The sequence below is a fragment of the Chanos chanos genome, chromosome 4, assembly GCF_902362185.1.
Source record: "Chanos chanos chromosome 4, fChaCha1.1, whole genome shotgun sequence".
NCBI classification, from domain to species: domain Eukaryota; kingdom Metazoa; phylum Chordata; class Actinopteri; order Gonorynchiformes; family Chanidae; genus Chanos; species Chanos chanos.
The window spans coordinates 15,946,797-15,960,330 of record NC_044498.1 but is presented as its reverse complement, the minus strand read 5'-3'; the positions used below and the strand labels follow the sequence as shown (position 1 = coordinate 15,960,330).

The following is a 13,534-nucleotide window of genomic DNA, read 5'->3' as shown; positions in this document are numbered from 1 at the left end:
ATGACAGATTTCAAGACCCCCATAGTGTTGGATACTGGATCTGGATTAATGAAAGCAGGGTTTGCTGATGAGGACCTGCCCACCACCATTTTCCCCAATATCATTGGGGTGCCTAAATATGAGGTAACAGAAATGCAATAGAGACTGCGGTGCAATATGAGACTTTTTTTTTAATATATAGCATTAGACCACGTGTTGTTGTGCTTATTATGGTTTGGTTCATGATACCCAGAGTATTAGCTCCGTTTTATGACTGTTGTTTTAGTGGTTTATGTGGACTGGGTTTCATGTAGTATGAATTCTTTATCAACTGGTTTAATGCAGGAGGTTATGAATGGGCACTTTGAGCGAGAGACCTACATAGGACACGATGCTCAACACATGAGGGGTGTGTTGGCCCTGAGGTATCCAATGAGGAACGGAATCATACACAACTGGGAAGAAATGGAGATGGTACGTGATTGGCTGGTACAAGAAAAGGCTCATCCCATCTCCCCTCTTTTTTAAATTTTTTTTCCTTTTTTCGTTTTCTTTTTTTTTTCTTCTTTTTTTTTCTTTTTTTTTTTTGGATATGGCTACACCTTTAACACTTTGCTTTTCTATTTGTCCATCAGATCTGGCATCATACATTTCAGCAGCTCTGTGTGGAGCCTGAGGATCACCCTGTGATGCTTACAGAGGCTGCTATGAACCCGCAGGAGAACAGGCAGCGGATGGTGGAAATCATGTTTGAGTCGTTCAGCGTTCCTTTGACTTACGTGGCTATGCAGGCAGTGCTAGCGCTTTATGCAGCAGGAAGAACAACAGGTTAACAATTCATTCCTGTATGGAGTAATTTATAGCATCAGCCACATATTTGTAAGAAAATGTTGCGGTTCCATACTAGCATTAAAAAACCTCTTAAACTGTAGTGATGAGAGGTTAGATGTTTGTTTGTTTGTTTGTTTTCTCCACCCTTATGAAAGGTGTGGTGTTTGATTCTGGAGATGGTGTGAGTCACAGCGTGCCGGTGTATGAGGGATACTCTCTCCCTCATGCCGTCCAGCGTTTTAACTTGGCCGGGATGGACGTCACATTGCATCTACAAAAGGTATTTAATGTAGACCATCAAAGTGGTGGATTTCATTACTTTAGTTGTTGAACTGTTTGACTCTTGTTGCAGTCTGACAAGCATCATCACCTTTTTTTTTTTTTTTTCCTTTATCTGGTATACAAGCTCCTGCAGGAGCAAGGTGTGTCCATGCGCACTTCAGCTGAGCTGGAGATTGTGCGAGATATGAAGGAGAAATACTGCTGTGTGGCACTAGACTATGAGGCTGAGCTGTCCGGCGGGGGGGCAGCCAGCAGCCCGGTGCATTACACTATGCCTGACGGACAGGTCATCTCCCTCAGCTCAGAGAGGTTCAGGTAACCGGCTCTCCCTCCGTTCCTCTGTGCATACATGCTCACTGTGTTAATTATGAATGACTATGGTTCCGTACTGAATGCTATGCTGGTGGTCTTCTGTTATATAGTAGCCACCTGTGTCAGATAGTTCTTGAAATTCTGATCCCAGACCTCAAGGACCTCAGACCTCAATATTTTGGTTTTGCATTTGCTCACCTTATTTCAAAAGAAGGTTTTTTTTTGGTCATATTTCATAGTACCTAGTAATGAAAACATGATCTTTTCAATATGCAGGGCTCCTGAAATCCTTTTCAAGCCCGAGCTGATAGGAAGAGATCATTACGGGGTACATGAGAGCATCTTCAGATCCATTCTTCAATCTGACATAGACCTACAACGGACCTTTGTAGGAAACATTCTGCTGTCTGGTATGTTTTTACTTGGAAAAAATTTGATACAGGCTCTGCACCGTTTGATTGGCCAGAACTGGTGCATTCAGTGTTCATCTTTTAACCCTTTTCTCTATCGTATTCAAAGGTGGCAATACGCTGCTGGCTGGGTTGCCTGAGCGACTCCAGAGCGAAATTAAGAAAATGGTGCCCATGGACATTGCAGGCTGTGTTCGAGTGACGAGCCCCAAGGACAGAGATTTCTCTGTGTGGTGTGGGGGTGCAGTACTGGCCAACCTCTCTGCTTTTTCCTCAGCATGGATCAGTCAGGAAGAGTATTATGAGTTTGGTCCTCAGATTGTCTTCAGAAAGTGCTTTTAAGCAGTTCTTCTGCTCTGTCCCCAACAGTATGACCAGATCTACTGTGTATTTTTTTTTAAAGCACAAATGTTGCACATTGTTCTCTGTGGGAATGAAACCAAAATTAGTGTAAATTTCAGGCGTGTTTTCTAATGGCTGTGTTGCCCAAAACAGTGGGTCTGTTGCACATTAGTTTTTTAAGATAAAAAAAGGTTCTACTTGACATAGAATAACTTTTATTTACAAAAGTGGTTTTATGCTTTTGCCAAGTCAGTTTTCAGTTCTTTTTTTTCCGTTCTTGATTTAAGTGTTGAAGGATTCACTATGACTTCCTACAAAACCACAAATCACTATCAGCTGTGTCAACTATATATTTTTCTATTTACCTTGTTCATGCATTATGGAGTTGAATCAATTTAAGAAGCCGCTTCATGATCAAAATGATTTGAATTTATACAGGTATGTGGTAATTTCACATGTGGGCTGCCAGGGTGATTGATCTCATGTGTGTACTTTTGAAGTGGTGGCTGGTTTTATTAGTTAAGTGATGAGCAGACCGGGGACAAATTGGATTTCAGTTTGCCCCAATGCTTTGTCCCAGTGTTTTGTCCCAGTACTCCGCAGTATTCCTTTTCACTGTGACCTTTCTTTGTGGTTCATAGTAAGTTATCAGTGGCATAAGAGAAATCAAAGTTTGATGAGGTGTTCACGTGATGGCTTGCTAGCACCTTTAGTTTAGGACCATAACTCAAAGGACACAAGAAAAGTTGATCTTGTAAGAGTTTCGGAACAGAGCTGATCATTTAAAAATACTTCAAATAAATATGATTCTGGTGCTCAACCCTGTTTTTAAATAAATTATTTTATGAAGGTTAAGTGTATATATTTATATGTATAAACCTTGTAGTTCTGTATGTTACCTTTTAAGTGTTAATGTGGTGCCTATTCTTAAGATGTGCCTGTTCTTATGCAGTGCTACTTTCACCATTGTTACGTTTGACTGAGATGTATTGATTAGCAACAGCAGTTTCTTAGCAAATACCCCACTGCCTTTTTGTTTTGATCCACCACTTAACCCAGTTTAAAATTGCATAAGGTTTATCGAATATTAATTAGCATATTACCAGTTTGTGTTCTCAAGTAAGTCAGTCTTTTAAGGAGTCCATTCAGCCTCCTTTCTGCAGGGACGTTATGTTTTACATGTACATGCTACTAATACAATAGCGTAAGTGTTTGGCTTTATTTTTGACATTTTGATTTTGTGACCCTTCCCCCAACCCCACCCAAGCTATCTCTTCCCTTCAGTGTTTCTAAATTGAGTGAAAGCCATTTAGTTGACCTCTGATCACAAGCTGTTTTTTTCTTAATGGGTTTTTGATTATTTCATTCTTAGTTTTTGAGTTTGGTTTTGATTGCGTAAGTCTTTACAACTAGGCAAAATTGCATTAAACGCATGTACGTGACCACATTGTTCCAACAATGTCTTATGTGGTGAACATTGACTATTTTTGCTTTTTCGATAAGACGTTTAAACAACCTCTTTGATTTGCAGTGAATTTGGTGGATGAATATTTTACTTCTGTAGTCTGTTGGTGTGTATGTGTGTCAGTCTGTGCACAAACAAGGTTGGAGTGTAATCTCAAATTTGGTTTTAAGTGGTGGTCTTTAAGCAATACTTATGGGGAAGACAAATGGAAATGCCTCAATACAGTGGCTGAAATTTACCAGTGGTGTTCCAAGCATGAATCTAGCACTGCTTTTGTGTAAGCAAGGCTGTATGGTGACCTTTTTATAATAAATATTTTAATCCTACTTGAATATTACAGTTTCTTTAACTTTGTTAGACACATTTTCTGTTGAATACCTCATTACCCCACTTTCCTTCCATCCTGTTACGGATTCTCTCTGACGACAGTGGAGAACTGTTATTTTTTTTTTTTTATGGCCTCTGAAAACTGAAATATTTAAAGTGATTATGTTTCATTTATTGATGAGACTTAACAGATACCTACATTTGATATTTATATATTTGAGAAATACCTCTTTAATTCATCTTTACCCATCTAAGCTTGAAGTAAATATGAATTTACAGATGTTTCCACTTTTTTCCCATAGGGATGATTAAGATTCAGCTCATCACATCTTATTTTATAGGACCTCTTCAGGCCATCTCTTGCGGTCGCAGTAATTCTGGACTTGAGTGAATCGGCAAGTAGAAAGAAACATCCTGGGTTACATTTCCACCTTTGTGGACTGTTGCCAAATAGGACTTTTATTTTGATTTACCGAGTCGTGAAACTAGAGTCAGTATATACCACAGCACTGGAAGTAGTCCAAGCTTTGCAAAATATAAGTTCTTATGATTGAAGCTGTACGGAAACTAAATTATGAATGTAAATACGAATACGAAATACTTTAGCAATCCCAAGGGAAATTCAAGTGTTGCAACAACACCGTCAGCACACACCAAACACTACATGGAATAAATGAGTAGAATATAATAAGATAAATAGGAGATGGGAATAAAATTAAAACAAGATAAACTAAAGGTTGCCTTTGCACATAGTGCAGTAATTGGTAACGTAATAAATAGCTGTAAAGTGAGAATACTGAGGTAGATAGAAGTTATTGCCATAGTGCAGGAGTTATATACATAGTATATAATGAATATGCCACAATCTTACCTCTACTGCTCTATATTATCAATATTGTGTGGTGTGTAATGTGCAATAGAGAGCATTGTTACATGTGCAATGGAGTACATTGTCATTGTTACACATTGTGTAAAAATGGTTAAATATTTTAAAAATAGCAGTGACCAGATTTCTTCGGGAATATTTGGAGAAATGAAATGTAAAAGCGAGCCATTCTCTACACTAATAGTTCAGTGAGTATTTATTCAGTAATAGTTCATTTATAATCTTTAATATCTTTATAAACTAAATTTGTTACTGTAATGGATAATGGTTAACAGTGGGCCCCCTGTAGAAATAGGGCTCATAGTCAGTACCCTGTTGTCAGTATCTCAGGAAAGTTCAGGGCACTTCATATATCTGGGATAGTTTTGCATGTGTGTTGAAATTGCAAAATTGAGGGGGGAAAAAGGTGGACAAGTGTACACCCATTAGTAAAGAAGAATTAAGAGGGTATGCTTCAAAAGGCCTGCAATACTATACACACATGATTGCAAGTATCTTAGCTTGAAATGCTTATCTTAGCATGAAATGCTATTATAATAATTAATCATATGTTTCTTGCTATGACAGTCTCACTTTCATGACCTGGTAAATTATTTTCTGAGAATGTGTATCTCATTTTTAAAAAATGAAAAAAAAATAAAAAATACTATGAAATAATGTTTCCCCTCATCGTAGCGGTGGCAAGTAAAATGTGTTAAATGTTCAACCAATGCCATGAAACGGCCGAACTGATCTCATGCTGAGATGGGTGACTATTATTTTGAAGCCTGCTTTACGGCTATCTTAACTACTACTGGTTTCACAGTTCGGGATCTGTTGTCTCACGTGTAGTTAAAGGGGAGAGAGAAACAGAGCAGCAAAGTCGTCAAAATGACAAATTTGGACGGTGTTGTGTAAGTTTATAGTATCATAAGTTTTTATTTTTTCATATGTTTAACACACAAAGTTGGTTGGTTGAATTATAAGCATAAATACTGCTCTCCTCGTTGTTGTCAGAGCTAGCTTAGGTGGTAGCTTGGCGACTTAGCAGTCGTTTCTTACAGCCAGTGTACTGTTAACACGTGTTGCGAAAGTTATAATATGCTTTGAAAATATTCCGTTGAACCGTATATTGCTGAAACATTGCTGCTTAGACACGCATCATAAGATTTGTGTGTAATTGTCAAACACTCAATACGAATGTTTAACAGTCAGGGAAATTAGCTTTTGGTGTCGTTGCAAGGATGGTTAACATCACTGTGGGTAACGCCAGTATGGCTAGGTTGCTTCATTTATCTTACCATAGCGTAGCGTTAGCTATGATCCCGCTGTTGTTAAAACACAGTAAGCTATTTGTCTCTGGCCCCGCCTGCTTGCCACATTGATAATGTTGTAAAGAAAATCGGGAATTACGAATTAGGAAATCCCAATCACATTTTGAGGAAGAGGATTCTTGTGATTAGCACTTTACAGTGAGCACTGATTTTGCCAAATAAGGCAGGGTGTATTTAATATATCCCAACACATTAATTATTTTTGTCGATAATTAAATATTTGCTATAGACAGTAGATGATGTGTAGGATGAAGTAATGAGAGATATCTAAAGTGTCAAGAAGGACTACAATCAGACTTTGCGGTTGAGGTGCGTTTTGTTTTAATAATCAGAAATAATTAGAGCGAGGTTTCTAAAAGAGGAAAGCACCATGCTTATCGAGACACGAAATATTATACCTTTACCCCTTCATGTGCATTTCTATAAAACATTCCTGTGTGTGTGTTTGTGTATGCACGTTTGTATATGCTGTATATTTTTGCCCTTCAGATGCATGCATGCATGCATGCATGATGATATAAAATTAATCTTTCCTAATGTTGAATTTATGCTTGTCTTTTTAGAAAGCCGAAAACAAAGCGGTCAAAACGGTTTCTTCAAAGCAGAGAGCCTAAGCTGACTGAGAACTTTAAAAATGCCATGATCATGAAAGGAGGGAACACAAGTGAAACCGTCACACAAGCTCTGAAGGATATCGTAAGTGTGTTGTTTTCCTTTCACTGCTATACAGTAACACTATGCAGCACATCACAGGAGGTTCCCCGTATATTTTAATTTCTGATGATTAAGGGTTCAGCAGTTGGTAAATGCTTTTGGGGCATCCTCTGCCTCCAGTTCAACTCAGTTTCTGTGCCTTTGAGCTGTCATTGGAGACTAGTGTTTCTATAGGACTGTGTGTATAGATGGGTTCTTGAAAGTATGATCTGAATATTTCTGTCTTTCCAGTATGCCTTGAGGAAGCCGAATGCTGTGTTGTACAAGAAGTAAGTAGACTTTACTGTGTCTGTTGTTAATTTGATGAATGTGAAAAATATCTAGGTGTACTGTGCTAAATAAGAGCAGTGAAAAAGGCCGTCTGAATAAACTGCACATTTTTTGCTCGCCCAAAATGTTGAATAACTTTTGAGTTCTTCACTGATTTCACTGCTAACTGAATATAGATTGTATGTTGAATATAATGATGAGTGATCAGTGGCACTTTACAGGATGCCACTGGCTTTTAAAAAAGCATAATATTTATTCATATGTTTCTGGTCACCAGGAAAAACATTCTGAGACCATTTGAGGATTCTACATCATTAGTGAGTAAATGAGAGTGTCCTGATGTCTCCCATTTCTTTATTTCTGTTTTTTTCCCCCCTACTGCTTGTTTGTTTTACCCCATATATCAAATCTGTAACATTTGTTGAATTGATTTGACATGAGGCTCTAATCTTTTGAAAAAAATAAATGACCCACTTTTAAAAATATCATGCATGAATGCTAGTCAGAGCAGTTCTTAGCATGCATATAGCTGTGTCTTAAAGATTTGTTTGTTTGTTTGTTTGTGTGTTTGTTTGTTTTTCATTTCAGGAATTCTTTTCAAAAAAGTCAGATTGCTCGTTGTTTTTGTTTGGTTCACACAACAAGAAAAGACCAAATAACCTCATATTTGGTAAGTGATTTTTGTGTTTTTTTTTTTTTGGTAATCTTCCCTCGTTTATCACAGTTTGTCCATGACGTATCTCACTGTTTGACCACTCACTGCAGGGCGCATGTTTGATTTTCACGTGCTTGACATGTTTGAGCTTGGCATCGAGAAGTTTACATCTCTGAAAGACATCAAGGTACAGATATGTTGTATCCATTGACTCCTATGGCATTATAAAGTGAGTTTTTTTTTTTATATTGTCTGGAGCCTAATAAATATTATCCCTCTTGCAGAACAACAAGTGTGCAGAGGGAACAAAGCCCATGTTGGTGTTTGCAGGTGAACTCTTTGACCTCGACCCAGAGTACAAACGCCTAAGGAGTGTTCTCACAGGTACAGCATACCTTCAGTTAGAACAGAGAAGGCTTCCACCTTGAAAACATCTGGAAAAGTTTAGGCTTATTACCTGAACAAGTATTAAAGCTATCCCTTTCATGAATATTCCTTTCATCAAGAATATGAATTTTGAGTCCAGGTTTAGACTTAATCCCTGTTTGACAAACTGGCCCAAACTGTCCTTATTCTTATCTTATCACAGTCAAGTGTGAGGAGTAGTTGTCATATTCTGAGATGTGATGCTGTGTATAGGGATCAGATTTACATGACTGCTCCACATTGGAAAAAAAATACACCCAGACCCTGCACTTCCTTACATACCACATTTTGAGCCATGGCTATGTAGCTATCAGCGTTGTGAGGCATTTATGAATAGCCTGGCCTGATGTCTATTCTGAAGACAGCTTGCAGATCCACTAGTGCTAAGTGACTGTTCTTATAAATACAGAAATAAGTGAACCTTTCGATAGGAATACTGTATTATTCATAGAGGACAAATGCATCTGTGAAGTGGTTTTAAGAAATTAATGAAGAGCCTGTGGTTAACTTTCTCTCTCCTTCGCTAGTGCTGTGCACATATTTACTGAGCTGCGCTTGACTGACTTTACTAACAACAGCTCAGTCCCTCCTTTGTTCTTAAAGTGTGGGTTTGTCACAGTGGCGTGTAAAAACAATGATATGCCTGAGTGCTGAAATGACTGTATAGTTTACTGTTTAATGATAATAATAATGATGATAACAACAGAGACATTTTGAGATTAAGCAAAACTTGAAGCTGTGTTTTTGAATGCAAACTATTTTTTTTAATATCATGACCTATTTTTTAACACGCCTCAGACCTATTCATTAAGCTACAAAAACTGTGTGTGTGTGGTGACCTATCAGACTGAATTGGGATCATATTTCTAAATATTTCATTAGCATTCAGGTACCTTTTTAAATTAAATACTTCCTTACCACAAAATGCATTGTACTTGTAAAAGATTTTTTGTTGTGTGTGTGTTTTTTTTTTGTCTTTTTAAGCATTTTGAAATCTCTCCACCTCTCGTTGTGTTCTTTTCAGACTTTTTCAGGGGACCCACCGTCTCAGCTGTGCGGTTAGCAGGTTTGGAACATGTTCTACACTTTACAGCACTGGAGGGAAAGATATACATGCGAAGCTACAGGTATGTGGTGCCAGTTTATGTTGTGCTCTACCTTTGTGTTCTGTTTAGGGTTGTGTACCAAAACCTGGTGCCAATATGGCACAGGTTCCCAGTGACGTGCGGTGAGGTCAGTGGCTGGGTAGGGCAGTGGGCATTCACAAATTCATATTACATCTTTTTGTGCTCTCTAATATTTCATCACAATCTGATCCTTCTTAACTCTTCTAACTGCCACAGAATTCTAGAATACCGTGCCCCCCTGGCTGAACTACATTCCAAATGAAAACCTAAATAAAAGTATCGTCAGCAGCGTTTCCAGATTGGAAATGTTAAAATATCGCATCAGAGTTTTAAAATTATCGTATTTTGAGGGAAATTATTGTACGTCAGAACCAAGAGAAGAAATTGGTGTAAATCTGTAATTTCAGAAAACATGTGCTGAGACGAACGACTTTTGAAATACGATAATTATTGTACTTCTGGCAATGCTGATTGTCAAAGTATATATGAAGTACATTTTTTCTTGTTTTATGGTTTTTGATAGCTGTGAAGTGACTAAGTAACACCATTGCCTTTCCTTAGTGCTCCCAAACCATTGTGGATTTCATTGCCGTCACTACAAACAGCATTTATGAGCTACTATTTGTAAATATAGTAAAGTAAATATGATAATATTTCTGCAAAAGAATTGCTGAAGTTTGAAGCTGGTTTTGTGGAATACGAAAAATTCCAGCGCAAAATTTATTTTGCTGTTATTATTACTGTAACTGTGATTTAGAGTTAAATCATTGTAGTTGGGTTAGGTTTTATTTGTTATGTGAATTTGTTATATAAATTTGTTTAGTGTTTTTTTTTGTTTTTTTTTTTAATTTATATATTTAAGGTGTTGATATATTGTTCAATTTGAAGAATTTAAAAAAAAGCCGTTCTTTAATGTCGTCGACCTTCGTTTTGTGCCTTTTTATTAAAGTATCGGTTCAGGCACCATTTAGGCACTGGTACTGTTTTTAAAAGTATTGTTTTAGCACCGGTATCAGAAAAAACCCACACGATACCCAACTCTAGCTTTGTTTCAGTTTGTCGTGAGCTGTGGATGGTGTCCTTATGCAAGAGGAGCGGTGCGTCGTTTAGCATGTCTATGTATGTTATTGTCTTTTAAATTCTGAAACTCAGCTATGTTCTTTTGACTTTTGAAGAGTTTTGCTGAAGAAGTCAGGGTGTCGGACACCGCGGATTGAGCTGGAGGAAATAGGACCAGCCTTTGACTTTGTCCTGAGAAGAACACACCTGGCGTCCGATGACCTCTACAAGACTGCGCACAAGCAGCCTAAAGGCCTGAAGGTACAGTACCCGCTGTGGTCCAGTAAACAACTGAAGACTTCTCCAAGTGCCATGCAAATGTTTGTGTGTTATTCACAATGAGAATGATGAGCTCAATATTGACTTACTGTTGCTATTTATTTAAAAGTCTTGCATTTCTTGCAACATTACACTTTTTCTATGTAAATCTATACCAAAAAGGACAATTATTCAGGGTAGCGACAGTAATGAAACACAACAAAAAAGCACAAGTAGTTTTCCAGTTGCAAAGTATATTTAATAGACTGTACCGTCTGTCTAACTGGAAAAAAAACTTGCCGCTGCAATTTAATTTACACATCCAATGACAAAAGAGAATATTCTGGAAAAGGATTTGTTTACATTGATACATGTTTCGTAAATAACCCATGGCATCATGTAATGATGACTTGAATTGAAAGAATTATCAAAGACTTTTGGTGAACAGCCATTGTCACAGTTTTTCAGAAAAAAGAAACAAAATATTCAGCCATTTCTGAGTATACATTGAACGATAATGCGATTCGTTCCTTGATGACGATGATGAGATTTGTTGGATGGTATTTAAAACCACATAGTGGCATGCACTCAAGCACACTACATAGACTCATTCTAATCAGGCTTTAACACCTCCCTCACTCCCCTCAAAGATACTAGGCCCTATTATGGTCGCTGCTTTTTATATAACATCGTAAACAGCCTGCAGCCTGGAGGTTTCCCACTCCTGATTTAGACACGTCAGTGGGTTGGACTCTACCACAGATATTGCTCTTATTACGTATGTTTATCAGCAGGGGTTCTGTGACAGCATGGCCCTATTTAAAAGGGGAACTCTCAGTCAGTTTCAAGGAGAGCAAATCTCCTTAAGCAAAGTTGCTTAAAATTTGCATACTGAGAATACCATGCAGAACCATCAAACGTGGGCCTGCAGATTGCTCAGATTTTTAAATGAAGGATATCTAGAAAAATGAAATTATTTTTGACCAGTCTTACTCTGCTTCACAGTCTATCACTAGTCAAAATTAGAAGTACTTTTTGGCGAAAGAAATTGATTAGGTTAAATATGGTGAAAAATCCCAAGATTTGCTTGGATAAATTTAGTATCTAGAAGCCATGTCGAGACAAACAGTTTTGAATGGCTAGCACCTAGTATAAAAAATTACACAAAGACAGTATTATTTTTACTGCTTTACTTTGGAAGCTAATTCACGACAGGCTCAGTAATTGTTGCCTGTGTTCTGAAATAGCCAAAGTTTGCGCCACATATAGGAGGAAACTTTTCCGTTGGGTGGTGTTCTGGAGGTTATATAATGGACCTAGAAACATTATGTATTTTCAGTTTTTCAAATGAAATTCTTGCGTGTTGAAGTTAAATTATAATGAGGAAAAGTACACCAGGACCCAGGAAAAGTCCACCAGGACCTAGAAACAGTTGTCAATCCTGCATTTTAATGGGATATAACGGGTTTATGTAGAATAAAATCAAAATATAATACTACTTCGGTCAATACACAAAAAAATAAGGTTATGTAGAATAAAATCAAAATATAATACTACTTCGGTCAATACACAAAAAAATAATAAAGATTTCCTTCTCCTATGTGATTAGTGTACACAAACATACAATCAGATGATGGTGCTTGGGGCTCTACATCTATTAACTTGGACACTGTGGCCCTGGCTTCAGTACTTTTGGCATGTTCTCACATGACAACAGCCTCATCAGTTTCACAGACTGAATTAATATCTAAATGCTGTACTTTGTTTCCTGGCAGAACCTGAGTACAAAGGAGTCTTGAAACTCATGTCACTTGAGAAATGGATTGTAGAATTCTCTTTGGTTTTCTCACGCTGACACAACTAAAAGAGAGAGTATCTCAAAGAGTATTCTGAGAGTAAAATTCTAATAGTATCAAAGTTACTTTGGCTTTACTTTGCATGGCAAATTTATACTCTATTCTTAACCTGAAATCAGGTCAGTTGTATTAGCTGTGTGACATGAAATAGGGCATTAGTGATAGAACTTCCTAAAGTAGGGTGGGGTTGAACTACTTGGCAAAAGTACTTTGTTTATTTAGAATGAAGTGTTATGAAAATTGTCATGACATCTCGCATGTTAAATCACCATTGTAGCCCAAGAAGAAGAAGAACATATCCCATGATGCCTTTGGAACCAAGTTTGGGCGATTGCACATGCAGAAGCAGAACCTGGATCAACTGCGGACTCGCAAAATGAAAGGTCTCAGGAAAAGAAAGGGGGAAACGGTCAATGGAGAGGATCCTACATCAGCCAAGACTGCCAAAACAGACGCCTGACTGACTGACACCTAATCATTGTTGGACTTTGTTTGGATGCAACTGTTCTTACCCAAAGGTCCTGCAAGCTCAAAACAAAAATGCTGGAAGAAAATGTTTTGCTAATGTATGTTTCCCTTTCTGGCCGGTTTTACTGGCTATGAGGACTGACGCTTATTGGAAAACACATGAGTTTGTTGAGCCTTACATGTTTAGATCTTGTCAAACTTCATCCAGTCAATCCAGAGATTTTGTAAACTGTTGGTTGCCACTGAATAATTCACCCATTAAACACATTTGTACAGTTGTGTTATACGTTTTATTTAAAGCCCTCAATGTCTTGAAAGATTTGATGTGTATGATCTTAAAAATGCATTGACATTTTCAGAATGTACAATGTTTGAATATTATCGAGACATGCTCCAGTCTATTGATCTATAGCAGTGGTTCTCAGCTCCAGTCCTGGGGGGGGGCACTCTCCTGCACGTCTTTATTTTAACTCTCCTGAGCTCCGGACTGACACACCTGATTCCACTGATCAGTTAATCATCAAGATTAACTCAATTAACTGTGCTAATGAACA

General features: G+C 37.7%; 2 protein-coding genes across 2 annotated transcripts; both read left to right on the top strand.

The window, feature by feature from the left end:
• On the top strand, positions 1 to 2,156 carry LOC115809101 (actin-85C). The gene is made up of 7 exons (XM_030770613.1): positions 1 to 123; positions 325 to 453; positions 615 to 807; positions 966 to 1,090; positions 1,217 to 1,407; positions 1,681 to 1,814; positions 1,924 to 2,156. The coding sequence occupies exons 1-7, from the start codon at positions 1 to 3 to the stop codon at positions 2,154 to 2,156; spliced, it is 1,128 nt and encodes a 375-aa protein (XP_030626473.1).
• Positions 2,157 to 5,654: 3,498 nt separating this feature from the next.
• Positions 5,655 to 13,259, top strand: rpf2 (ribosome production factor 2 homolog). The gene is made up of 10 exons (XM_030771597.1): positions 5,655 to 5,727; positions 6,711 to 6,843; positions 7,093 to 7,130; positions 7,409 to 7,448; positions 7,720 to 7,801; positions 7,897 to 7,973; positions 8,071 to 8,170; positions 9,237 to 9,339; positions 10,515 to 10,659; positions 12,790 to 13,259. The coding sequence occupies exons 1-10, from the start codon at positions 5,705 to 5,707 to the stop codon at positions 12,970 to 12,972; spliced, it is 924 nt and encodes a 307-aa protein (XP_030627457.1). The 5' UTR covers positions 5,655 to 5,704; the 3' UTR covers positions 12,973 to 13,259.
• Positions 13,260 to 13,534: the final 275 nt, after the last annotated feature.